Raw genomic sequence first — 27,403 nt, 5'->3', positions numbered from 1 at the left:
TCTGCAGATCCTCACGTGCCTCTTCGAAAATATGCATTCGCAGACTCACATTGTTTGAGCACAGAAATGAGATGGTATATATCTGGGTTTGATGTTAAAGAAACGCTGAGAAACTAAAATGCATTAACAAGTCACAGTGGTGTAGAATGCATGTAGGAAAAACCCACCTCTGCTTTCCACAATACAATTGACTTAAACAGACAAAACTTACTGAACAGACTTACAACACCCTTTCAGCCATTGCTCAAATTTCACCGATCTGTTAAAGGTGTGGAACGTATGAGATGCAACCACGAGGATGCTGTACCTATAGATGGTGGAAACTGTGCTGTCAAAGTGCTGGAACGCACATCTCCAAGCGATCGATGAATTCCCCTCCATGGGGGTCGAGGTGCTGGTGGACTTGATGCCTTGGACTGTGATCTGTGAGAGGTAGAAGAAATCCCTGCCAACATTTGTCCCAGCATTTGCAGAATCTGAATTTCACGAGCGTGCTCAGCCTCCCGGCTCTTATCTTCAATTTTGAGCCTCTGCTCCTCATAGTTGTAAAACTTCTCTTCAAAATTAACACTTTGTTGAAGGAATTTTTCCATCAGTTTGTTTACAGTCAGATTTGCGTGGCATTTCTTTAACCGTTTTCGCTGGGAAGATGGTGAGCTGCTTTGAGAACTGAATTGTTTAAAACCTAAAAAAAAATGTAATTTTATTGTACAGCGGAAAATGCACGAGTATGTAAAAATAACTCTGTCCAATAAGAAGGAGGTTCAGTGAAAAAGTAAACCAAATTAACATTTAAAGTACATTTAAACAAATCTCAACCATCTCACACACACAGACAACTGAATATAATTCATCCAGCATATACTAACTACTGGAAATGTATGGCTTGCCAACGACTATTTAGCCAAAAAGGAGGTATATATTCAACTTGCTTAAAATTCACCACCACAGCTCCATTGGATGATGATTTATCTAGCAGATGGAAGGTCAATCAATGACTGTGCATCACATTCACACAAAAGATTCAAAACATTGAGAAGAATAAAAATAATTGGTTTACTTCATTAAGATAGGACAAAGTGTACAAAGTTGAGACTTCGCACACTTTCGCTTGTTGATGCTGCACAATGCCACTTGCATGCTGATAGCTAGTACACTATTGGTCTGAGTCAAGGGCCCATTGTAAGAGTAATGGGCTGCATATCGCTGACTTTGCTTCACAGCTTGGGCTCGCTCTGGTGAGCGTAGCTCTCCTTAAAAGGTGGAGGCATTCCAATGCTAGTCAACTGGCTGTACAAGTGAGTCTTAAATAGTTCATAGGATGTGGTACTACATTACCAACAAATGTGTATAGCCAGTAATAAAGATTGCTCTGAAAACTGCATAACTAGATCTCCTGACCACATTCTATCCGCACATCATCATCTGGGAAAGTTGTCCCTTTTAAAGGTAAGGACAACGAAGCCTTCTTTTTTTTCCTGCCTTTCAACTACCGAGTTGTTGTGTCAAGAAACTTTTCAGTTCCCTCTAGAAAGCATAGGTGCATTAACTCAGACATGCGGGATAACATGTCAGTCTAGCGGGATTTCCTTTGCAACCTTGGGCTGGGAATATGCTGTGTTAGACAATGCTGCCAGACTGAGACTTGCAAAGACACAAGTTGAGAGACGGGTCTTTCAGATCAGATAGGCTCATATGCATAACTTGCTGAAAACGTCAACTCAAGTGAAAACACGGGTTTGGCCAAGCAAAATGCCATAGTAGTAGTTTCTGAGAGTCTCACATATTTAGCAAAGTCCGTATGGTGAGGATGAATATTCTAAAACAGACGGGCAGAGCAGAATACAATAAAGGAACCCAGAAGAATTATAGTAACCATAGTTGGCTATGGATGAACTATAGTAAACCACAACTGTAGGCAAGGAATACTACAAGCGAATTATCCTCTTCGAGGTGATTGCTCCATATATTTGTAACTCTTGTCATTCAACCCACAATTCGGAAAACAAACAACTCACTCGCCAAAAACAATGAGGGCAACTAAAGATCTAAATAACAGAAACTCAATTTTATTACCGGACCTGATAAACTTTATACCCAATGCACTGCACGAAAGTTGCAGACCTATGATAGTTACTTAATTGAGAATACTAAATTAGCATCTTCTATATTCTGGATGCAAATGCTCCTTACACTACAGAAACAAGAAAGATAAGGAAAAGATGCCCACTGGTACACATCACAGATAAAATCATAAAAGAAAATTACCAGAACAGTACAAATGGAGGGAAAATAAATCAAATGTTTCCTTTAAAACCCTCACATCCAAAAACACAGCTACAAAAAAAAGCTTTGCTACAAGGCCAAAACCACCTTCTTCAAAGAAAACTACTATGTGCAAAACGTTGGCCTAAATGTTTTGAGTATTTTGTAAGAATCAGCAACACAAAATACCCTACAATTTGGCAAATCCAGATGTGACGAATTTCCAAGTTACCCCTCCATCAATGTCACAACTCTTACAAATTAAATAAACTCACTCTCCTTACTAATACAGAGAACCAATTTACCATAGTAGAATGTGAAAAGGAAATCAAATTGATCTCTTTCCTTCAATTATAAGAGAAACTATGTAAAAAGCCTTGATTGAGACCAAATCTGATCACATCCTATGAACCATGGCAAAAAAAGCGTAAGAACACTCTCATCCCACTCTGGCGTATCTTCATTAACCTATCCTATAAAGAAATAGTGTATTGGAGCCTCTTAAGATGAACCTATTAAAGCCCCTTCTGAAAAATGCAGTCGCTGACAACTAAACTGAAACCAGAACTAAACTAAACTTCAAATCTACCACCTTCCTTATCTAGCAAAAATACTTAAAGATATATACTGCAGTTTAACTAACTGTATATATTATTCTTACTACCTTTTCAATCAGGTTGTGGAGAGAAGGGATGGCACACTCAAAATAGCTGAATTTGGAAACTCTTGCCTCCTTGCAATACTGAATGTATCCTCAGTATTGGACATCATTGACCATGCACATCCTTTTCAAACCCATACAAAATTGAATCACTCTTGAAGACACAATAATTAAACGGTTAAAATCCTGATTCAACAACAGATTCCAGCAAACTAATATTGGTACCCTATGTACAATGCCCATTCCTTCAACCTCTGGAGTGCCATAGGGCCTTATCCTAGCTTACTAACTATTCAACAACCTGTATGCCAAAAACAATGTGTCTTTACATAAAAGCACAGTGTCTTCCTTCATCAATATGAAGATGAAAACCAGCTACACCTAAAAATTAATTATCCTAAACGTTTATAAACATTTCTCATCTGCATCTCTGAATTCGAGACCAGGATAAACACATAAAACTAATACAACCGATCAAAAAAAACAGAATTTGTCACCCTCTCCCTGTAACTCCAACTGACAATTTTCTAAAGACTGGACTGATCACCTTAACAGTTTGGCATGACACCCAAACATTTCACTTCTGCAAAGTGACTGGGCTTCATCCTGCAATCTAAACTAAATCTGGATGCCTTCCTCAAGCTATTAGCAAAAAGTGTCAATTACCAACTAACAGTGATATATTAACAGTTGTGTTCTGTTCTGCTTCCTTAACCTGTTTTCCTAAAATGGAACTTGCATGTAATACGGAAAGTATAATGTGAAGCGTCAAGACACACTCAATTACTGATGGCTCATCGTACTGAACGTTGATTATGTGTTACACTTGTAATACAAATAAACAACCTTGAGAAGTGGACCGGAGTCAGTCTTACTGCACATGAAACACAGGAGAAGAACATTTAAATCAACATTAGAAAAGTTCTTAACAAAGATGATCTAAAAGAAACTTAGCTCACTCATAGCTATTTAAACAATGTTAACAATTAAGAATGTTGTACTGGAAAGCCTCTAAAGTCGTGCACCACTGAAATCTGCCCTACACCCTGCCTTCAAACGCGCCACTAATACAAAGAAATTTGACAAGGTCAACCCAGTCCTGGGCTCAGTGAAAAAGCTATCACTTGAAGCAAGAAGCATACATACAATTGCCTGCTGTGCACAAAAGCCAATGCATGTGAACACCTCCAACTATCTGGCAAACAAACTTATTTCTGGAGAAGCAAAAGGGCATTTGTGGAAGAAACAGAACACGAGGGTAAATCTTCACTAGGACTGGAAATTCCCGATAACATAAAAGAGCTCCTTCTCATTCAATGCTACAAAAATATCTAAGTCCACCCCAACAAACACTGGCAGGTCTACTTCCTTCAACTTCCTTCACAGAATTCAAAGTAATCCTAATGAGATCTACAACCATTACAACCAACTTAGCTAGGCCTGTAGGTCAGGTTTCGTTTCATAACTGTCTCTACCATTTTACTTTCCACCTTAAATGTATTGCTGCCTGTTACTATATCCATGATTGTAACTATTGCAATTCTTAGCATTATGTTACTTCGCTCCAGTCTTCTGCCTGACTCAACACAATTCGTATTACTTGTATAGCACTCTGTCTAGTTAGGTGAGAGCTATAAAAAAATTCAATAAATAAAGATAGACTATTTTTTCATTCCAAGTTTCACTCACATGGATTTCTGGATTTCTGATTTGAAAAGGGGCCTATATAATAATTTGCATGCTACAGGCATTGAAAAGTGTAAAAGGGAGCATAATTAAGCATAACTTATATGCATGCAGTGGTACACCTCCCGCCCTTCCATATGTACAAAATGCAAATTAATATTGCATGCACACTTACCATGTCCTGGGTGCAGGGTCGGTGGTGGTCCAGTGAAGGGTGGGCATTCCACTTTAATGGGACCTTCCGTGAATGAGGAGCACTCCCCAGAGTCTTCGCCACAGTGTTCCAGAGAGGAACCTATGCCAGTACATCCTGGTTGCTTCTGCTTGTTCGCCTCCTCATCTTCGTCGGCGGGTCCTTCCTCCATCACTGTGCCTTCCATTGACCGGAGAAATGGATCTTGGGGCACTGACACGGAGACTGAGGAGGTTGGTGGGGTGGGAGAGGTACGAGTGGAAAGAATCCGATCCATCTGATCATAGTATTTGCAACTATTGCGTGCATTTCCGTTATTCTTAGTACCTTCCCTCGCCTGATGATACTGCCGCTTCAGGCCTTTAATTCGGATTCGGCATTGCTCTGGAGTCCGATCAAAGCCCATGTCTGCAAGCCGGAAAGCAACATCCCGATACACATGGCTGTTGCGGAAATTTCCATCTAGAGCAGTCTGTACATCTGCTTCACCCCAAATATCTAGCAGAGCACGGGTCTCGAGGTCCGACCACAGGAAACCACGTGTGTTGGCGATCATCATCCTCCTCCTACCAAAAGTGCTTCAGATAGGTAGGTGCCGTCAGCTAGCGAGTAGATGCACTTCTTTAATTCATAGGGAGAGGACCTACACTTATCAACAGAGATGAAATATGTGTAACATGAGATTATCAGCACTTCTTAGTAGAAAACATTTACCATGGAATTGTGAGCGCCTGCACATCTGTATTCCCATTTCAGGTAGTGCCTACTCTGACTTCCAACATTATACTTTTTCTTAGTAAGCACTCTCGACTACTAGCTGTTGCACTGCTACGCACTGGGCAAAGTAATAGAAACAGCTCTAAGTTACACTCCTACAAAAGCCTCAAAACTACACCGGCAGCACGTGTTATTTAGAAAACAAGTTACCGGCATGTGCCACAACAACCCTCCGCGCCACGATCATGATTGCCTTGCTTGCTGTCACGCCTCTTCTTCTCTGCCACCCACACCAAATGACTGGACACCTAGCGAAGCAAAGCACAAGGAAAAATTATTACGCAGTTTTGCTTGACTGAAGCAGTGAGGCTAGGAGGGTGGTGGCGTATTGGTAATCAGTAGCATTAACTTGCTTCTTTTTCTCATTTGTCTGGGACTCAAACTGTAGACTGTCGAACCAACAGACTCGACCAAAATGCTGTGATGTTGCTCTAGACGTTTGATTTCGCTGTGATCTTAGTTCCTTTATTTGCATAAAATAAGGTCACTTAAAAACAGACCCAATAGGAAGAACTATTTAAAAATATAGGATTTTAACAATTAGTTTATCTTTGCTTTCTCCCGGTGATATTGAAATCCGCCACCCTGTTAAAATCTTTGTACCCACCAGCTGATACCATATTTTATCCACGAATTTTATCAACGAATGGTGCACTCAAAGAGGTCAACTGTACTTCTACGTATCAGGAACTAATGAATGTATAATTCTCTATGTGCTCCACCTCGGGATTCCCCCTATACCTCTTATCAAAAAATAAAATGCGTACAAAAAGCCACCCATTTCACGCATCACCCTTAAAAGCCAGCTCTCCTTCAAGTTTTCATACAACTCGACAGATTAAGCTATAGATTCTCCAGTCCCACCAGCAGGCTGCCTTTTAAACTCCTACCACCTACGCCTGCCCCTTGCAATAATTTCTACAATTTATTTATATTCCTGCCGAGATGATAACATGAGGATGGGCTCTCTAAAACAGGGGAGGGGAAAATGCCGGGCACAAACAGATCGAGGGCTTCATATTCACGACATAACGCAAAGGGGAAACTGCAAATAAAACGTCAAAAAACAACTGGATCAAGTCTACCAGGTTTTGGACTGGGCTGCGTGTTTGAGTCCAGTTATTTGTATAATCAGTCGGACTTCTGTTTCTCGGTTTAGTTTTGAAGATGACTCTGGGAACAGAACAGAGGCGCTGCTGCCAAGTATTTCAGTGCAGCAAAACGCCTGCCACCTACTATGCACCAATCCACTCGGGTAACTGACCAGGAGGCCAATCCGGGAAAAGGCTGGCAGTGTAGGCTGCACTCCCAGCAGGGATGATGAAAAATCACAACAGTACCAGCCAACCCTGGACCACGCTGGCCGTGGGAAGTGTGCGAGGAGAGGAACGGCACAACACGAAACCAAACTACAAGAGGATCACATAAGCTGCCATTTTGAGTGAGGAGTGCGCAACCTGCCGTTGTACTGGCTCCATCGTTTCACAATGTTACATGTGGAGGAGAGACCATCCCGCTTGTACGTTTAAACGATGTGCAGTTTAAGGAGAAAATCCGACCCTAACAACGCAGAACATTTTCTCCGTGATAATGTATGTACCATACTGCCCCCTGCAGAGCGCCTGCTCTGGCACGCAGATAACCAAAAGGAACGTTTCTTTCTGTTGAAAGGTATCTATTTAACTGGAACCGGTTAAATAAACATGTCATGCACATATCATTGCTACCCTTAGCTCTTCAGGGATGAGAGGACCTTGAAATTAAAACCGCCCAATGCATGCAACGAACGAGTTACTTACCTTCGGTAACGACTTTTCTGGTGGATACATTAGCTACCTGTGGATTCCTCACCTGATGAATACTCCCATGGCGCCAGCATTTGACGGAAATCTTCTTACTAGTCTCTGCACGTCGACGAGGACGTCACTTTAGCCCACGCGACGCCGTCTGACGTCATACAGGCAATAAGAAGTCCTCGCCGACGTGCCGATGACAGTACCAACATTTTTTACGTGCATGAGAATAATAATAATAACCCAATGCAATGAAAGAGCAAAGCAACATCTCTTAATATTGTAAATCACACAACATTGCAATAAAATAGCTATAGATTTAATATAACTTTTTTTTTTTTTTTTTTTTTTTTTTTTTTTTAAACAAATAAATATATTTATACATACGAACCATGTATATACCCAATATATATATAGATTTATATATAAATATACACATATATACAAATATCATACATGCAAAATGTATTGCAACTTTGAATACCAAAAGGAGCACACTCAAGGATTGCTTGGAGAGACCAAAAAGGCAACGGGGAGGCGGGTGGGACCGTGAGGAATCCACAGGTAGCTAATGTATCCACCAGAAAAGTCGTTACCGAAGGTAAGTAACTCGTTCTTCTGATGGATACAACTACCTGTGGATTCCTCACCTGATGAATAGAGTCCCAAAGCAGTACCACGCCCGGCGGTGGGTGCCTAAATGGTCAAACCAAGAAATCCTGCAGCACTGACCGTGCAAAATGACCGTCCCTTCTGACCTCAGAGTCCAAACAGTAATGTTTCACAAAAGTGTGAAGGGACGACCAAGTTGCGGCCTTGCAGATGTCAACCACAGGAACACCCCTGGCCAAGGCCGAAGAGGCCGACTTAGCTCTGGTGGAGTGAGCTCTAATGCCCTCAGGCGGATCCTTCTTTGCCAAAGAGTAACAGATTTTAATGCAAAGAACAACCCACCTGGAGAGTGTTCTCTTGTGGACTGCCTTTCCTCTCCTCTTGCCCACGTATCCGACAAACAGCTGATCCTCCAGCCTGATATCCTTCATTCTGTCGATATAGAAGCTCAACGCCCTTTTTGGGTCCAGGCGATGTAGTCTTTCTTCCTCCTTTGAAGGATGAGGCGGAGGATAAAACGTGGACAAAGTGATTGTCTGAGCCAAATGGAAGGGTGAAACAACCTTCGGAAGGAAAGCAGCCTTGGTCCTCAACACCACCTTATCCCCATAAAACGTTATATAAGGGGGTTTAACCGATAAGGCCTGCAACTCACTCACTCTCCTTGCAGATGTTATAGCTACCAGGAATACTGTTTTAATAACCAAATACCTTAAGGGGCAAGAATGCATAGGCTCAAAAGGGGACCCCATAAGGAAAGTCAGGACCAAGGACAAATCCCATTGAGGCATAACGAATGGTTTTGGAGGATATTGATTCAGAAGACCTTTCAAGAATCTGAGAACAATAGGGGATTTAAATAACGATGGTTGGTCTGGAAGACAAATGAAGGCTGACAAGGCCGACAAATAACCCTTAATGGTAGCTACTGCACAACCTTTCTGCGCTAGAGACAGTGCAAAAGACAAAACATGTGACAGATGAGCATGTAAGGGATCCATCTGTCTCTCTCCACACCACATAACAAATTTAGACCACCTATTAGCGTAGATAGATTTAGTGGAGTGTCGCCTGGCCGCTAAGATAACATCCACTACATCAGGCGGGAGAGAGAAGGAACTCAGGTTGCCCCGTTCAATCTCCAAGCATGTAGGTGCAGACTCTGGAGGTTGGGGTGTAAAACCTGCCCCTGCGACTGCGAGAGGAGGTCTGCCCTGAGAGGGAGACGGAGCGGAGGGCACAGTGAGAGTTGGAGAAGGTCGGAGTACCATACCCTCCTTGGCCAATCCGGAGCTATTAAGATGACTTGGGCCCGGTCTTGGCGAATTTTCCTCAATACTCGAGGAATCAAGGGTATGGGGGGAAACGCGTAAAGCAACTGGTCGCACCAGGTTATCTGAAACGCGTCTCCCAACGCTCCCTGCATCGGATACTGGAGGCTGCAGAATAACGGGCAATGCGCATTCTCCCGAGTGGCAAACAGATCTATCCGAGGAAACCCCCACATCTGGAAGATTAAACAGACTTGATCTGGATGGAGACGCCACTCGTGGTCTGCCGAGAATTGGCGACTGAGACTGTCCGCACGTACATTCAAGACCCCGGCCAGATGATTTGCCACCAAGCAAATCTGATGGTCCTTTGCCCAGGACCATAGCCGAAGAGCTTCTCTGCAGAGAAGGTACGACCCTACTCCTCCCTGTTTGTTTATGTACCACATCGTGGTAGTATTGTCCGTCAGGACCTGTACCGACTGACCACGAAGGGATGGGAGGAAGGCCTTGAGAGCCAAACGTACAGCCCGTAACTCCAACAGATTGATATGAAACACCTGTTCCTCTGGAGACCAAAGCCCTTTGATCTCCAGATCCCCCAGATGAGCTCCCCATCCTAGGGTGGAGGCATCCGTTATTACCGTGGCCACTGGTGGCGACTGCGCGAACGGCTTCCCCTGTGAAAGATTGTTGCCCGCAATCCACCACTTCAATTCCACAGCAGCATCTCTGGAGATCTTGACAGTACCTTCTAAATCTCCCTTGTGTTGAGACCACTGCCTTCGGAGGCACCACTGAAGAGCCCTCATGTGCCAGCGAGCATGCGTGACCAACAGAATGCAGGAGGCGAACAGACCGAGCAGACGAAGGACCTTGAGGACTGGAACTACCGCTCCATTTCGAAACATTGGAACCAATTCCTGAATATCTTGAATCCGCTGAGGCGGAGGAAAGGCTCGACTCAATGTTGTATCCAGTACTGCCCCTATGAACAGGAGGCGCTGAGAGGGCTCCAGGTGAGATTTGGGCACGTTCACCGAAAAGCCCAGGTCGAACAACAACTGGGTTGTTGACTGCAGATGATGCGACACAAGCTCCGGGGACTTGGCTTTGATCAACCAGTCGTCCAAGTAAGGGAATACTGCTATCCCCCTCCTTCTGAGCTCCGCCGCAACCACTGACATCACCTTTGTGAAGACTCGAGGTGCTGAAGTAAGACCAAACGGGAGGACCGCAAACTGATAATGCTGCGACCCTACCACAAACCGGAGATACTTCCTGTGCGACTTGAGTATCGGGATATGAAAGTAAGCATCCTGCAAGTCGACAGACACCATCCAATCTTCCTTGTTCAACGCCAAAAGCACCTGTGCTAGGGTCAGCATCTTGAACTTTTCCTGTTTGAGGAACCAATTCAAGATCCTCAGATCCAGGATTGGTCTCAACTGACCATCCTTTTTGGGAATCAGGAAGTATCTTGAGTAACAACCTCGACCCTTTTCCTGCTCTGGGACCAACTCTACCGCGCCCTTTGAAAGGAGGACTTGAACCTCCTGTTCTAGCAACAGGAGGTGTTCTTCTGAACAATAAGATGGGCGGGGCGGGATGAGGGGCGGGAACTCCCGAAAGGGAAGGGCGTAGCCTTTTCCCACAATGCCGAGAACCCAAGTGTCCGTTGTGATAGACTTCCACTTGTGGAGAAAACGCTGTAATCTTCCCCCTACAGGAGAGGAGTGAGTGGGAGACGGTGGAAGCCTAAGGCTGCTTCCCCTGCTGCACCCCTCCAGAGGACGAGGAAGAGGCAGAGTGCTGTTGAGAGGCTCCTCTGGTACGGACCCCACCCCTCCCCCTCCCTCTAAATGACCTATAGGGGAGGGAAGAGGCGGGTTGCTGGAACCTCCCCCGAAAGGAAGAGGAATAAGAGCCACGCCCAAATCCCCGAAACCTCCTGAAAACTCTAGAAGAGGCAGAGGAAGAAGGAGCTTGCAGTCCTAACGATTTGGCTGTGGCTCTGCTCTCCTTAAATCGTTCCAAGGCTGAATCTGCCTTGGCTCCAAACAGTCTGTCCCCATCAAACGGGAGGTCCAGCAGGGTCGACTGCACATCCGCAGAGAACCCTGAGTTTCGGAGCCAGGCCTGTCTTCTTGCCACCACAGCCGTGCCCATCGCCCTGGCCACCGAGTCGGTCGTGTCCAGCCCAGACTGGATAATCTGGGTCGCGGCAGCCTGGGCGTCCGAGACCACATCCAAAAGACCCTGGGGAAGCTCCGTGAATGAAGACGAAATATCATCCATCAGCGCATGGATGTACCTCCCCAGAATGCACGTGGCGTTGGTGGCCTTCAACGCCAAACTGCATGACGAAAATATTTTCTTGGACTGCGCATCCAGTTTCTTGGAGTCTCTGTCTCCAGGCACCGTCGGGAAGGAACCAGGCGCTGACTTTGAGGAACAGGAGGCTTGCACCACCAAGCTCTCCGGCGTAGGGTGTCTAGAGAGAAAGCCAGGGTCAGATGGTGCAGCTCGATACCTCCTGGCCACAGCCCTATGAACGGCCGAGGAAGACACCGGCTTCTTCCACACCTCCAACACCGGATCCAGCAAAGCCTCATTAAATGGCAAGAGAGGCTCAGCTGCAGCAGAGGCCGGATGCAATACCTCTGTCAGCAAATTCTGCTTTGCCTCTGCCACCGGCAAAGGCAGGTCCAAAAAGCTCGCTGCCTTCCTCACCACAGCATGAAAGGAAGCAGCCTCCTCCGTATATTCCCCTGGAGATGAAAGGTCCCACTCAGGGGAAGTGTCCAGCCCACTGGCTGTATCCAGACCATGCAGTCCGTCTCCAGAGTCCTCAATCTCTCCCTCCTCTAGGACTCGCTGGTACTCTTGCTCTTCTAAAAGACGGAGAGCACGCCTCCTCGAATGAAGTCTCTCCTCGATACGCGGAGTCGACATGGCCTCCGCCGACGTCGAAGAACGGCGCCGATCTCCAGAAGCATCTGACGCCGCGTCCGGCGCCACAGGCAGCTTCGGCGCCGAGGCAGGAGCCGATGGACCAACCGGAGTCACAGGGCAAAATCCTGACTTCGACGGAGGGGCAACCTCCGGGGCCGAAACATCCGAAGCCACCGGAGCGGCCACCGACGCCGGCACCGGCGCCGAGCCCACATTCCCAAAAGGGAGAAAGGGCATAAAGGGTGCCGGCCGAAGAGGCGCAGGATCACCCAACGAAAAGGCCAAGGGCCCCGAAGGACCAGCCGGAGCAGCTCCTGGAGCCATCTGCTGAAAGATGGTATACATCGCATTAAGAAACGCGGTACTATCGGCTCCAGGAGTGGGAAAAGCCGGATACTGGGGTGCCTGGATCGAGGGCGACCCCGACGCCGGCCTCGACGTCTGCGACGCCGGAGAAAACACAAGAGGCTGCACCACCTCAATCACTGACGCCTGACCAGGTGAAGTCGGTGACGCCGGAGAGGGCAACGGCGTCGATGGATGCGGCGTGACCGTGGGGCTGACCTCCCAAGTCCTCCGACGCCGAGCCGAAGGTGACCTCGAACGAGACTCCTTGCTGGAGTGGCGTCGTGAGTCTCTACGGCGCCGGGAGTCTCGATGACGCCGGTGAGACCTTGGCGAAGAAGACTTCTTATGATGTTTCTCCTTCTTCTTTGACTTTGCCATGAATAACTTGGCCTCGCGCTCTTTGAGGGCCTTCGGATTCATGTGTTGACATGAATCGCAAGTCGAGACGTCGTGGTCGGAGCTCAAACACCATAGACAGTCGGAGTGAGGATCTGTAACTGACATCTTGCCCCCACACTCTCGACAGGGCTTGAAACCCGACTTCCTCTGAGACATTGTTACCGCAGAGAAGACTACGCAGCAGACAATACACTGTAACCACGAAGGTAACAGTAACTCCCTCGAAGATAACCGTTTCGAATGCACGGAAAAAAGGGAACTGTCATCGGCACGTCGGCGAGGACTTCTTATTGCCTGTATGACGTCAGACGGCGTCGCGTGGGCTAAAGTGACGTCCTCGTCGACGTGCAGAGACTAGTAAGAAGATTTCCGTCAAATGCTGGCGCCATGGGAGTATTCATCAGGTGAGGAATCCACAGGTAGTTGTATCCATCAGAAATAATAAATTACAGTGACACTCTCTGTGGATAAAATATGCTGCAAGTTTATTGAAATTCACAGGTTGGGTTAGCTTACGGGCGATCCAGGTGTCGAGGGTGAGCTCCTTGAACTGATGACACCCATCCTGAGAAAGCTAGAGCTATCTTGTTGGTGGTTCAGCACCTACTCACTTAGAATCTTTACAGCTTCTTCATTTACAGTGGGCTCCCCCACCCACTTCTTAGTTTTGTGTCATGCTCCTGATGAGTCAGAGAGAAACCCTGGCCAGTCTCCACAGTTGATCAGGATTCAACTGTCCCTTGAGGGATTAAGAAGCACTGTGGCGTCATCCCAGGGCCCACCATAAAGACTCCCAGTGACCTAAGGGATTGCTTTTGGCCCCAAGATTCACTATCTGGAGGCCTTTTAGTTGTTTTGAAGCTTAAGGATCGCCCTGTAACTCCGCCAAGCCTCGGGGGTGGCACCTCGCGATAACCGAGGCCCCCCCACCTGTGCTCCCCTCTCTTACCTCTTAAATACACCCGCACCCTCCAGGGCACCCCTAATGTTCAAGAGGAAAATGTCTGTACCCACTTCAGAGAATTGTACCCCATCAGGAGCGAAATTACCGCTCAGATGCCTACTAAGTAGGCTATGCCTGATGAAACCCAATCCATGCTGCTTTGTGAATTTCTGCAGGGACAAGTTAATTCTACGTCTGGACATATCAATGGCCGCATGTGATCTAGCTCCCTGCCACACCCTACGTGGGATGATTTCTGACCAGACTACCTCACCGCCTCCCATTAAAGTAGTGATCCTGGTCAGACCGTCATATGGCCTTCAAAAGGGGGACCCTCCCACAGGATGTCAGATCATTACACCCCCAGATGGATTATCAGAAGGTCTGGCCTAATCTCTCTTCCCCCCCCCCCCCGAAAGCTGGGGAAACTTGGGTTCCAGCATGGCCCATCTCATTCCTGTGCTTCTTATCCAGTTCAATTCAATGTTACTGAAACCGTATTTCCAACTCCTCTCTCTGGCCCGCTGTTCTGCTCTGGCCACGAAGGAGTGTATCTACTTTCTGACATAACCTTTATTGATATTACCCTTTGATCCCATTGTTGAGGTGGGAATACCAACAAAAATAATGGGGATGAGGAGGATTAAAGGTCCAGTGTATACCCTCCAATACATGTGACTTATAAAGTGATACACTGTTCCTAAGAGATCAGGGTGAACTAAGGAAAGTACTCTAGGATCCTAATTAATAGGAGCAAGAGTCCTCACACACCCAAATGGGTGTCATGCTTCATCATCGGACAAGCTCCTCGTCAGACCGGCGCTGCAATGTCTGACGGGCACCACCCATAGGGGGGGCTCTTTGCCGGAGATCTTTTTCGATGATGCCTCACTGTCCCGCAAATGAGTAGGGAGGAAGAAGAGGGTAGAGTTCAAAAAAAGATGGAAAAATAGAAATAAAATTGGCTCAGGACCCTTGATAAATGCTGATTTTATTCTATTTGTGTAGGGTAAAGGCCAAGGTTAAAATAACAGAGAAAGTGAGGTAGAGGTAATGCTCAACCACTTTCAAACTACGTGTCTAATGGTAGGGTCAGGACACTGTGAGACCCTACCTCAAAATGGGGTCGACATGTTTCGCGTCCCGGTGGTCCAGGATGGATCCAGTGACGCTTCTTCAGGACCTAGTGTAAAAGAACTTCTCCAATTTTAAAGCTAAATTTAGCTGTTATATAGTGTTGCTAATAGTCAAAAAAAGTAATCGTCAGTCACTTACACAAGTCTATTGTGACCAAGTGTATAGTTCCTAATCGTCACCCTGAAAAAATATCAAATATCAAACATAAGTTATATCCCAAGAAATTTTCTCGAGGCAAACGAAGCAGAATGAACAACAAACTGTGTGGCACACGGTGGTAGTGTATGTGATCGCACAGCCATGCTTAAGTATACAAAAATTATGCTTACCCTCCCAGATTGAGTAGGGGCTTCATGGGATCACACGGGCCATAAGCCAGATCAGCACAACATACTCTTTGTCATGTCAGAAATAGAAAATGAGGGAACAGTTATAAACATTGTAAGGTATGTCATGCCCTTCACCCAATGGAGAAAAGAAAAAACGAAAAAACACGAAAAAAACAATAGATATTTATGAGTATCACAAGTCAAATCAGAAGAAAGTTCCCTCTGTAGAAAGACATATTATTCATTTGGTGGTAATGAAAGGAACACTTATTAATGGTGGTTATACTTCAAGTGCATGGGTTTTCAGTACCTTCATATCCCCACAAGTCACAGTATCTTCTTTAAGAGGTGGGGGGGCTGCGCTGACCCCCCTTCCCTGTGTCGGTCCGAACATACAGTTTTGTATCTGTTTGACTGCCACCTTCCAATCTGCTTAATTGTCCTTGGTGGCAAACCTTCCTTAAAAGCAGTCGTGGCAGCCCCAATTCTAAAGGAATGGGTTGACCATTTCTGTCCCTTGTATCCCGCCTGTGAAAGTGCCCACTTCAGGACACTTCGGTATTGAAATTGGGTGAGAGGTTCTCCACCCTGGTGAAGTAGTAAGTATACTGGTAATGTGGGATGGTAAGCCAAATCCTTCCCAAGCAGCTCTATCGGGCAGTACCTAGTGTCCCCCAATCTGGTCAAACTGACTACCGCACCTTTTCCTTTCTGGTATGATTTTGAATGTCTCACTGTCAGTTCAACCAAATTATGCCCCATTTTGAAGTCCCCCTCCCTTAGTGCCCTATACGCTGTGTCATTCCTTGCTTTTGCCATTAGCTCAGAAGCCCTGAAGGCTCTGAAAAAAGCTAGGGAAAACATGGTGGAGAATAGTAGCTACTCATACTGCGAGCTACAGATGTTCGTGAGAGTCTCTATCAAGCCCTTTAACATGTTCAAATCAATGGGTGCCCTTTGGTCTAGTGTCTTTACCTCTTGCCTAGCCCAACCTTTCAGTGCTTCCCTCAGTGGGAAAACTGCAGTTGGATCTTTTTCCCCCTTCAGCTTAGTAAAGTGGGCTATTGCCGCCAGATGTCTCGAGACCCATACATGCGATTTTCCACTGTCTTTTGCCCAGAGCACAAACTACAGTACTCTTCTGTCAGACGGGCAGTCCTCCCCTGCTCCAAGGGGAATGGGTTACAGCCATAAACTTGTTGTAGCATGCCCTGTATCTGACTCAGGTCCCCAGGGCCAAAGATAACTCTCCCAAGGCCCCTATCCTTTGCTCCACTGTACCAAACACCAACATTCCGCCTTGAAGGGTGTCATCTCTTCCATCGCCTGGGGATAAGCCACCCGTAATTTCACCCACTGAAAACGAGAAAGAACATCAGCTGCTACATTCTTTACCCCATGGACATGGCGTGTGCAAAATTCTACATTTCTTTACAGACAAACTTTTACTAACTCCCTCAACAGCCCAACCAAGACGGGGCAACTCCCGGACTGTCAATGAGTCGCCTGCACTACTGCCATATTGTCTGACCAGAATGTGATCCTCCTGTTAGCCAGCACATGGGGCCATAGATATAGAGACACAACAATTGGGAACATTTCTAGCACAGTGATGTTCTTTGCCAGGCCATGTTTTCTCCATGCATTTGGCCATTTTGCTGCGCACCACTTCCGGCCCAGAATGGCACCAAAGCCCTCTCTCCCTGATGCATCTGTGAAGAGCTGGGTCTGCTGACTGCTGCACCACGGGGCACGCCACATCAGTGCCCCATTGAACTCTTCCAGAAAGGACAGTCATATGCGCAGGTCCTCCTTCAGCCCTCCACTAAGGCGTACTAAGTGATGAGCCGTTGTAACCTTCACAGTCGCCCTGGCCAGCCATCTGGCAAATATCCTACCAGCTGGTATAATTCTGGCTGCAAAGTTCAGCCGTCCCAGCAAGCTCTGAATTGTGGCAGCGTCACTTTGTTCCTTCCCAGAACCCACAGAATGTCAGACTGAAGGGCATCAACCTTGTCTTTTAGCAGTCTGCAAATCCCTTCTGAGGAATCGATCTCGATGCCCAAGAATGTCAAACACACAGTTTGACATTGTGTCTTCTCAGGCGCCAATGGCACCCCTAATGCCTGACTCATGTGCTGAAATGCCTGAAGGATTTCGCTGCACTCGCTAGAACGCACCCTACCGATGAAGAGGAAGTCATCTAGGTGGTGCAGTGAGCTCCCTGGGGGGTTGCTCTGCCTTAATGCCCACTCCGGGAAACATGCAAATGTTTCAAACAAGGAACATGACACCGCACAGCCCATGGGCATGCATTTATCATAGAAATACTAGCCCTCTAATTGCATTCCATAGGAGGTGAAAGCTATCTGGATGGACTGGGAGAAGGCGGAAAGCAGACTCAATGTCAGCCTTTGCCAATCAGGCACCCTTGCCTGATGCTTGTACCAGGTCGACTGCCTCATCGAAAGATGCAAAGGAAACTGAGCATGTCCCCACCTCCAGGTGGTCATTTAATGACCGGCCCTTGGTGTAGGAGAGATGATAAATCATTCTGTACTTGTGTTGCTCTTTCTTTGGTACAATCCCCAGGGGAGACACAATGAAATGTGGAAGGGGTGGCTGAGCGAACGGCCCAGCCACCCTTCCCAACTGGCACTTCCTCGTCAACTTATCCCAGACCACCCCCGGAGCTTCCCTGGCTGAGCGTAAATTGTTTGCCTTTCTAGTCACCATGCATCCCGCATAAAGGATCCTAAAGCCCTCTCTGAAACCTTTGAACAACAATTCACGCTCTGCCTGTCTGAGGTAGTCTTTAAGGATATGGGCTAAGGTGCTAAAGACTATGGGAGATGGCGCTGTCGTAGAATGATGTGACTCAGGGCAGTTAGGGCTGCTTTGCACTGATGGTAGCCCCCCTTGGTTTCTCAGTCTTACATCCCCTGCCGCAGTTGGTTGCTGGGTGCCATCCAGTACACTTGGAGCAGTTGTGAGTGAATTTGCACGTGGTGCCCCGGGTCGCCAAAGAAGTCCAGCCCTGGGCGTTGGCCCCTTATGATACTTCCTGGCCTACTCCTTCCCTCCTGATGCCCAGAACAATAAAAGAGGGGTGGACCACCCTCACCACCTACGGTGCCTCCAAGAGCTCAGCTTCTATTACGTCCTAACAGGGGAGCAATACTAGGATGCTGTCCCCACTATGTCGCCGTGCGTGCCACGTGTCCTGCCACATTACTTCTTTAAACAAGACAGAGACGATTTACAGCCACGATCCATTTAATAGCACCGGACAACAGACAATGCTACTGGATTTATTGTATAGTAGTGGTATTTACAGAAAGATTATCACCTAGGATGTTCTTAAGCGCTTAGAGGGCTCATAGAACACTACCAAGGTGGGGGCTCTTTGATATAAGAGGTGTTTTCCTACATACTGGGTTAATACGGCCCACCAGCTTATAGCACAGTTACCAGACAATATGTAAGCAGTTGGGCATTCAATTTGTTATGCACTCTTTACACATACTCTTGCCCGTTGGCAACATTAATATACAGTATGAGATATATGGCCGTTAAGAGGTTACGCAATCTGTCATGGCTGTGATCAGACACGCTATTTTACAGCGGAAGGAAATGCATGGAAGTTATTTAGGGGTCGCAGCTGTGACCCCCGGCTTACCCCTTGTGCCCCCTGCCCTCAGAGATGGCAAATTCAGTGCCAAGAACACAGGCAGCTTGGACGTCAGTTAAATGACAAGGAGATGGAGGATGAGGAAACGTCTGCTTTATTGTCTATTTCCACAGAATGAATCCAACCGTCCCCAATGGCTGTTTTACCCCCAACATTCCAAAGACTGCGCACAACGTGAGCTGCGCGCACAGACACATTAGGATAAACAGAGAGAAAGGGAAACACATGAAACATAGGGCTAACAATAACAAAAAAAATTAGCGTTTCAACCGGACATTACATCTTTTCCCTTTTATCAGCAATTAATTTAACACGTAATCCTTGAACCTTAAAGGTGGTACAATAGTTCTTCTGGTCATTACATTTGGATTGGTTACAACTGTAGTCGAAGACATGTTATAAGGGTTACTATTTGCGACATTTTCATGGCTTGTTTTACATTGCTCACTATGGTTTGCAATTTGGCGGTGTTCAGGCAAACTATTATGAACAACTTCATGGCACCTACCTGGTTGTGGTAATTTAATGCCGGCTACATTTGATCCAATCCACCACTGACCATTATCCAACAAGACAGCTGTGCCATTAGTCTTAACTGCCCGTCTTGGTTCACTGTATTTGCTCATATTAACTAATTTCTTTCAATATCTCACTCTCACCAAATCACCAGCACATACATTCATTTTCTTGAATGCATTTCTAGCATTATAGTTGCCATGCATGCGTTTTTGACGCTTGTCAACTAACTTTCTCATTTCGATCTCCTTTTCCTCCATGTTAGTTTTTTCCCATTTCTTCCATGCCACGACCAGTATGGCTGCAATTGCATGATGGCCACTCTACCCCTGAGCAACTCGAAGGATGTTCTGCCGGTGGTGTTATGTGGAGTGGTGCGATACGACCATGGTCTAGTTCTAAGGGCTGCCTCAATGGGAATGTGAGACCTTAATGCCATCTGAATGTTTTTTTTGACTAAGCGATTGGCCCGCTCAACCTGCCCATTGCTTTGGGGTTGGTATAAGGATGACCGTATGTGCTCTATGTTGTTTACTTTCAGGAATAAAGTCATTTCTTGTAACAGAAATTGCACTCCATTGTCTGAGACCAGTTAATGTGGAAAGCCCTCCCTACAAAACACATCCTTCAGGAATGTTGTCACTTCAGACGTGGTGGGCTGCGATACAAACTTAGCCTCCCTCCATCTGTTTACTAAAGTACTCAATAATGACAATGGCATAATGCATGTTTAGGGGTAGAACATTAATTGGCCAATAAAGTTGATTCCGAACTTTATCCAGGTACCTTCAGGCAACTCAACAGATGACATGGGACATCGGTGAGTAGACATGGTATTGTCTGCTTTAGCACATACGGAACAAATATATCAACATCACGATTCATGGCTGGCCACCAATACCTTTCCCTGAGCTTTTGTTTAGTTCCTGTCATTCCTACTTGGCCTTCATGTGCAAAGGCCATCAACCTCCCTCTCAATGACATTGGTGCAATAATGGTTTCACCTCTAAGAAGGACCTCATCAACAATGGTAATGTCATCTTTAATTTTCCAATATGGTTGCAATGTTTCTTTCAACCGCTTTTCACGCGGCCACCCTTCAATTATGTATTTTTTTTTTCTGTAAATATATTGTCATTTTTAGTGGCCTTCTTCCACTCATGTTTGGTAATAGCACTATTGGGCTCTTCACTATTAAACAAACATGCAACCAGCATACAATCACCAAACTCGCCTTCTTCACAGTCAGTTTCACCAACACATGGTGCACGTGACAAGTAGTCAGCAGTACCATTCACTTTGCCAGAATAATGCTCTATTCTGAATTGGTACTCTTTTACATACAAGCTTTGCTATTCTTGGAGGAGGTTTACTCTAACCTTTCCCTTCTAGGATGCTGAACAATGGAGTGTGATCTGTACATAAAATGAACTTTTTTCCCCCAAAGAAACTTTGAAACTTTATAACAGCCCAGACACAGGCTAATAGTTCACGTTCAATCACTGAATACTTTGACTCTGCTTCTCTCAGTTTTCATGAAGCAAAAGCAAAACTTTTCTTCTCATTAACTGCTCTCTGGCTGGGCACCACTCCCAACCCAATCTGGCTAGCGTCAGTGCTCACTATGCTTTGTAGGTTTTCACTGAAGGACTGCAAGGATGGTGCCAGCTGACGTTCTTTATTTTTATGTTTTTCATGCTTTGTTTACACATTTCATCCCACATGAACACTGCATCCTTCTCTGTTAACTTTCGAAGTGGTTCCACTTTTGTTGCATAATTTTGTATGAATTTAGAGTGAAATGCCCACATTCCCCAAAATGATGCAAGTTCTTCCTTGTTACTTAGAGTTGGTGAGCTTCAAATCGCAGCTATCAGGGATGGCTTTGGTCGAACACAATGTTCATCAATCAGGTGTCCAAGGTACTCTACTGTTCCTTTAAAAAACTGACATTTGTCTTTTTGTAACGTTAGACCACTGTCTTGAATTCTTCGTAGTACTTTTCTCAAAATAGACAGGTGTTCTTCCTCTGTTTTGCTGTAAATCAGTATGTCATCCTGAAATGACCTTACACCTTCCATAGCTGAAAAAAGTTGGTTCATTATTCGTTGGAAGACCGCCGACGCCGAACAAAGCCTGAAAGGTAATCTACGGAACTGGTAAGCTCCTTCAGAAGTGATGAACGCTGTGTAACTCTTTGAACCTTCTTCCAACTGAACTTGATGGTATGCTGCACTAAAGTCCGGAGGTCTGAAGAATTTTGCTTGGTCCAAAGTCATCACCATCTCATTTATTAGGTAATGGTTGACACTCAGCTACAACGTGACTGTTGAGTTGGCGAAGATAAATGCACAAACGGATTGAGCTGTTCCTTTTCTTAGCTATGACCACAGGCGATAGCCACTCAGATGCGTTGATGGGTTCAATTATTCCTTCATCGCACCAAATGTTTAAAATAGCCTTGACCTCAGAGCGGGCAGACAAGGGTATGTTTCTTACACGTTGTTTTACAGGTTGCACATCTTTCTTTAAAATTATTTTATGTTTGAAATTCTTTTAGCACCTACATTTTCCACTGAATACTTCCTTGTACTCTTCAAGAATGTCTTCCAAGATGTCTTCTTGGATGTTGAACACATAGGGTGGTTGGCACAGTTGATCAACATTCTCAGTCTCTGTTGCTCCAACCAACCAAGGATGTTGACATTGTAGTCTACCACGAATACCTTTGAGGATGTATGTTTGTCCTTAAACTTCAAATCAGCATTAAATACTCCTTTTAGCTTTATTTTGTGACCTCCATAAGCTCCTGGAATGATCTTGCTAGCACGTAGTGGTGCTTTGCATTCTAAGGTTTCATAGGTGTCCTTTGACAAAATAGTAATTCTGGATCTATTATCAACTAACATTTCCACACTTTCTCCATTTACATGGATGTTGCATTTGGGTTGATTATGTAAGTCTTCCCTATTGATGATAGCCATAAGTAACACTAAATTCTCCATCATTTACTGTCATCTGAGTCTTTGTCTGATTTAGATTCTTTCACCTTGAAGACTTTCTTCACATGAGAAGATTTGGCAAACTTTAAGGAAGTGTCCAACCCTTCCACATCCCTTGCATGTTGTGCCCATGGCAGGACACCCTCTGCTGGATGCTAAATGGGTACTGGCTCCGCAGCAGTAACATGCTGTCTTGTTGCTTATCAAATTTGAACTGCTTTTTCTATTGTTCTTTTTCATTTGACTTGTAGATGCTTCACTTTCTTTGCGAATTAGATTGACCTCCGCAGAACGGTTATCGGGTCGGCGCAGCAATTGTATTCCCTTTGCAGATCTTTCCATACTTTAAATGGTTGATACCACCTTCTCCAAGCTAGGGTTACAATGGTACAACAGCTTTTCTTACGCTTTAATACAAGTGGTGTGCATTACTACCTGATCGCGGATCATTTCAACCATGTCTCTGAACGAGCATGTTGTTGCTAACATTCTCAAAGTCGTAACATAAGACTCAATTGACTCTCCTGGAGCTTGGTAACGGTAATAGAAGTTATATCTTTCCATAATGACACTCATAGTTGTATCAAAATAGTTTTTCATTCTTGCTTTGGCTTCACTGAACACACCCCATTCTTAATCTTCCTCCTCCGCTTTCTCAACAGGGGCCATGTGATCAAACAACCTTTTTCCTTCTACCCCCAGACAGTTATACATCATGGCTTGTTTTCTGGCTGGATCATACTTGGTTCCATCAACAGCCTCCAAGTGTTTTTCAAAACATTTGAGACATTGTGTCCAACTTTCTATAAGTGGTCCTGAAACACCTAAAAAAGTGCTTGGAATTGCCACTGCATTCATTATGCCAGCCATGATATTGTTAATGTGCTGGGATTATACTTATAATTTATACGTAATATTCTATCAGATTGTTCAACTTCACAGTTTTCTACTATACAATGCCTTTGGTTAGCTTTAATATCACTTTTTAGGATCTAGCTCCCTCCTGTGTCGGTTTAAGGTATAGCACTCTTGTTAAAGCTCAGGGCATGTAAAGGGTTAATCACTCACAGTTCAGTTCAGTTCACAAGTTCTCTCAGAAGTCAGCGAAATCCGGGTCAAGAGGTCATAATTTGCAGGCAGGAACTCAGATGCCTGAGTGGATGCTTAACTGGAGGTGCTGGAATTGAGCAGGCACACCTCAGACTTCTTCACATCGTCTTTACAATCGAAAAATGCACTTAGGTAAGCCAGTCCAGAGCTGCGAACATGGCCCTGCTCCTCGTCAACTGGATTTATCAATATGATCCCGTCCTTCGTCGCCAATTTCTGCTGTGTAATGACAAGGAGATGCAGGATGAGGAAACGTCTGCTTTATCCACAGAAGGAATCCAACCGTCCCTGTTGACTGTTTTACCCCCAACATTCCAAAAACTGCACACAGCGTGAGTTGTGCGCACAGACACACGAGGATAAACAGAGGGAAAGGGAAACACATGACACATAGGGCTAACAATAACATAATTTTTCAGCGTTTCAACAGGACATTACACCTCAGAGAAGGCAAATTCAGTGACAGGAACACAGGCAGCTCGGACATTAGTTAAGGCTCCACTCTCTTCGTTTTCTGTTAATTTTTATTAGACTCTTAGTGAATAATAATATATTATTCATTATTAGTGTAATAAAAATATATTACATTTTGTTGGAATATGCCCTTCCATGGCAGCTGAGGTAGGTAAAAAATGCTTTTGTAGGCGTGCTTGCGGGTAAGAATGCGTTGGAATAAACAACACAAGTCCCAGACTTCAAAGAAAATACCTGGAAAGGAACAGCACGTTACGCATGGACATGTGAAACTTGGCTGGGCTGATCATTTATGTGACTGTGTGCATGAGTGAAAGTATGTGTGTCTGAGTGAAAGTGGAGGTCAAAGTGCATGTGATGTCACTTACGCTACTTCTGGCATTTCAGTGACCTGACGTCCATGAGGAAATGTCCATGTGAGCAGAAACGCCTTAGACAGTTCTAGCACTCGTCTCAAACAATTATGCAAGCAGCCATGTAAGGACTCAACAAGAACAAGCAATTTGCAGCTTATCATGAAACGTTTTTAGTCATGCTGAAGTTTCCGGTAATCACACAAGCTGTTGAATGGTGGATCATGCCAGCAGTCATGGAAATATCATGACTTGGCAGTTCGCTCTGCACTTCTCCCATTTGCGCAGGGTCATAACTGATTTAACTGATTTCCATATGGCTGATTCCAAACTGAAGTGGATTAGTGTGAAAAATACCCTATATCAAAGGGATTCCCTGTGATAAATAGAGGTCCTGGGGCAAGGACAAAACCAAAACAAAATAAATACACCACAGGCCATCCTGAAACACAAATATCTCTAACTTAGAACGTATGTATGGCAAACAAGAAAAGTTGAAAAAATAATCTACTTATTAAATTCATTTATTACCAATGTACAAAAATTATTTTATACCTATTCAAGTGGTATTGGCTTTGCCAATGAGTTTTAGCCACATTGTACACCAGTGTGGCTGTGGGTCAGCATGTCTAAAACTTAGTGGAATAGAGAAGGATGGTGTGTAGTGTTGCAGTATGGCATGGCAAAGGTAGGAATAGAGTGGCGAAATTGAGTAGCAAAGAATAGAGTAGAGTGGCAAAGAGTGGAGTAGTGCAGTGTGTTGTGGTGCAGAGTCGTGAAGTGGAGCATTGTAGCCAAAAGTAGAGTAGGGGTGTGTGTCGTAGTGCAGAGTGGTGTGGCATATTGTTGAGTGGCATAGTGTCGAGTGGAAGGGCATCAAGTAGAGGGATGTAGATTGGAGGGGGCAAAGTGTAGTGGAGGGCCAGAGTGTAGGGGAGTAGATTGGAGTGGCGTAAAGTGGAGTGGCATAAAGTAGCATAACACTGAGTGGCATGGCATAGAGTGGAGTGGATTTGAGTGATGTACAGAGGCGTGGAGTGGCATAAAGTGGAATAAACGTTTATGCAGTGATGTAGAGGGAATTGCGTACTGTGTCATAGAGGGGTACAGAATGCAGTGGCATAGAGTGACAGAGTGGAGGGGCCTAGAGTGTAATGGCAGAATTCAGTGGCAAAGAGGGAATTACGCAGACTAGAGTGGTGTAAAGTGTAGTAAAGTGTCATAGGGCGGGGGCGTATAGTGGAGTAAAATGGCATGGAATGTCTGAGTGAAATGGTATATAGTGGAGTGTCGTAGAATGGATTGGTGTAGAGTGGCGTGGATGGTTGTAGTGTGGTGTATTGTAGAATGGAGTGTCGTCGAGTGGAGTGCGATAGATTGGAGTAAAGTGTTGTAGAATGGAGTGGTGTAAAATATTGTATAATAGAGTGGCATAAAATATTGTAAAGTGGAGTGGCGTATAGTGGATTATGGCGTAAAGTGGATTGTGCATGGTATGGTAGTGTCCTACCATACAGACAACACATTTTCACTTCAAATGACCATTACATTTGCACATACAGTTTTACTATTAAAACTATCCAGCGCTCAAACAATAATGACGCAATGCACAGAGCAGCCCATAAGTTAGGTATAATAACGAAACACAAAAGCAACTTTATTACATCACTCTTTGCTTTATTCAATATGGAGTGCCTTTGTACTTTTGCTTTGAAACATTTGGACACTCACCAACCTCACTCATGACAACCAAATTCATCCTATAAGGGTCACTCTATAAAGCCTCGTGCTAGCAATCATAGGCAACACAGCGGTTTTTAACCCGACCCAGGGAAGCAATTTGTGATGCATCAGGTGTATGAGGTGGTACATAAAAGCTCAAATACAATACTATACCAAAGACCTATTATGAAGGAAAAGGGACTATTTAAATGGTAAAGTATGCCAGAAAATCGGTTCAGCTTTTAGTTCATGACTAGGCACTATGTGAAAAACCTTAGCTGGATATTTTACTAAAAATACGTTCAGGCAGGAAATCAATTATAAAAAGCAACTCTACTTAAGTGAAACGTCTACGTTTTGTTAGCGTCAATTTAACTGGTATAGTGTAAATGTTTTTGCTGCAGTAGCAAAATGTGATTTTGAAAATGTCTGCATTGCTTTAAACCTACTTCGGATAAAAGTTATTTTAGGATTTTATTTATTCAACAAAAAAAGGCCCCTTTCAGCAAAAAAAAAAAAAAAAAAAAAAAAAAAAAACCAACAACAACATTTCTATGATGAAATTTCCCAGAACTGAACTGGCTTACTAAGGAACCTGAGCTTTTTTCCTATGACTGAATGGCTCTTCTCCAGCCCTAGCAGTCTCTCAATCACTGGCCCGGCCGCTCCCAGAGAGTACTATGAAGACAATAAGCCTGGTCGGTAAAATACTAAAAGTAGTAACACAGAGTAAAGCCGGAGACCATGCAGGATCAGAGCGGAAAGAATGTGTAGGGGTCTCTGGGCCCTTCACCTCTAATTCCTTTTAAGAGTGCTTGCGGCCCGATCAATTTCAGATGGCAGGAAATTCTCACCCTGTGCCACCTTTTTGTGGATGGGAGGGGCCCTGGGGGTATGGGGTGGGAAGCAGCTCTGGACGAGATAGCACAGAGTAGAGGCGTATGTATGAAGGACAACATTCCACACTGCAACAATGTAAATATGAACAAAATATTAATGCTGGCCTGGAACCATGAAAGAAAATGTCATGACAAATCTCACCATTTTCTAGGAACATCCTTGCCGTCCCACTTGTGAGCTAAAACTGTCAGCTTCAAATAAATTTCATTGTATTCACTTTATAAACTAAAACCATAGAGTGGGAAGTGAAGGCTTGTCTCTGTGGT

At 44.9% G+C, this 27,403-nt stretch overlaps 1 protein-coding gene across 5 annotated transcripts in view; it reads right to left on the bottom strand.

Moving 5' to 3' along the window:
- NAXD (NAD(P)HX dehydratase) overlaps positions 1 to 27,403 on the bottom strand; it is a 359,272-nt gene that overhangs the window by 275,017 nt on the left and 56,852 nt on the right. Inside the window, exons 1-3 of one of the 5 annotated variants that reach the window (XM_069205113.1) lie at positions 5,733 to 6,596; positions 4,788 to 5,448; positions 308 to 685 (exon numbers count right to left, since the gene is read on the bottom strand). The exons of 3 other annotated variants lie outside the window; for them this stretch is intronic. In XM_069205113.1, the coding sequence (XP_069061214.1) occupies positions 308 to 685; positions 4,788 to 5,364 (955 nt within the window). In that variant the 5' untranslated portion in view covers positions 5,365 to 5,448; positions 5,733 to 6,596. Of the gene's footprint in view, positions 1 to 307; positions 686 to 4,787; positions 5,449 to 5,732; positions 6,597 to 27,403 lie in introns of those variants that run through there. One more of the 5 variants, XM_069205114.1, reaches the window with a different exon arrangement.

This window comes from Pleurodeles waltl, chromosome 8, assembly GCF_031143425.1.
Source record: "Pleurodeles waltl isolate 20211129_DDA chromosome 8, aPleWal1.hap1.20221129, whole genome shotgun sequence".
Lineage (NCBI taxonomy): Eukaryota > Metazoa > Chordata > Amphibia > Caudata > Salamandridae > Pleurodeles > Pleurodeles waltl.
The sequence above is the reverse complement of the archived record's forward strand: the minus strand, read 5'-3'. Positions and strand labels throughout refer to the sequence as shown.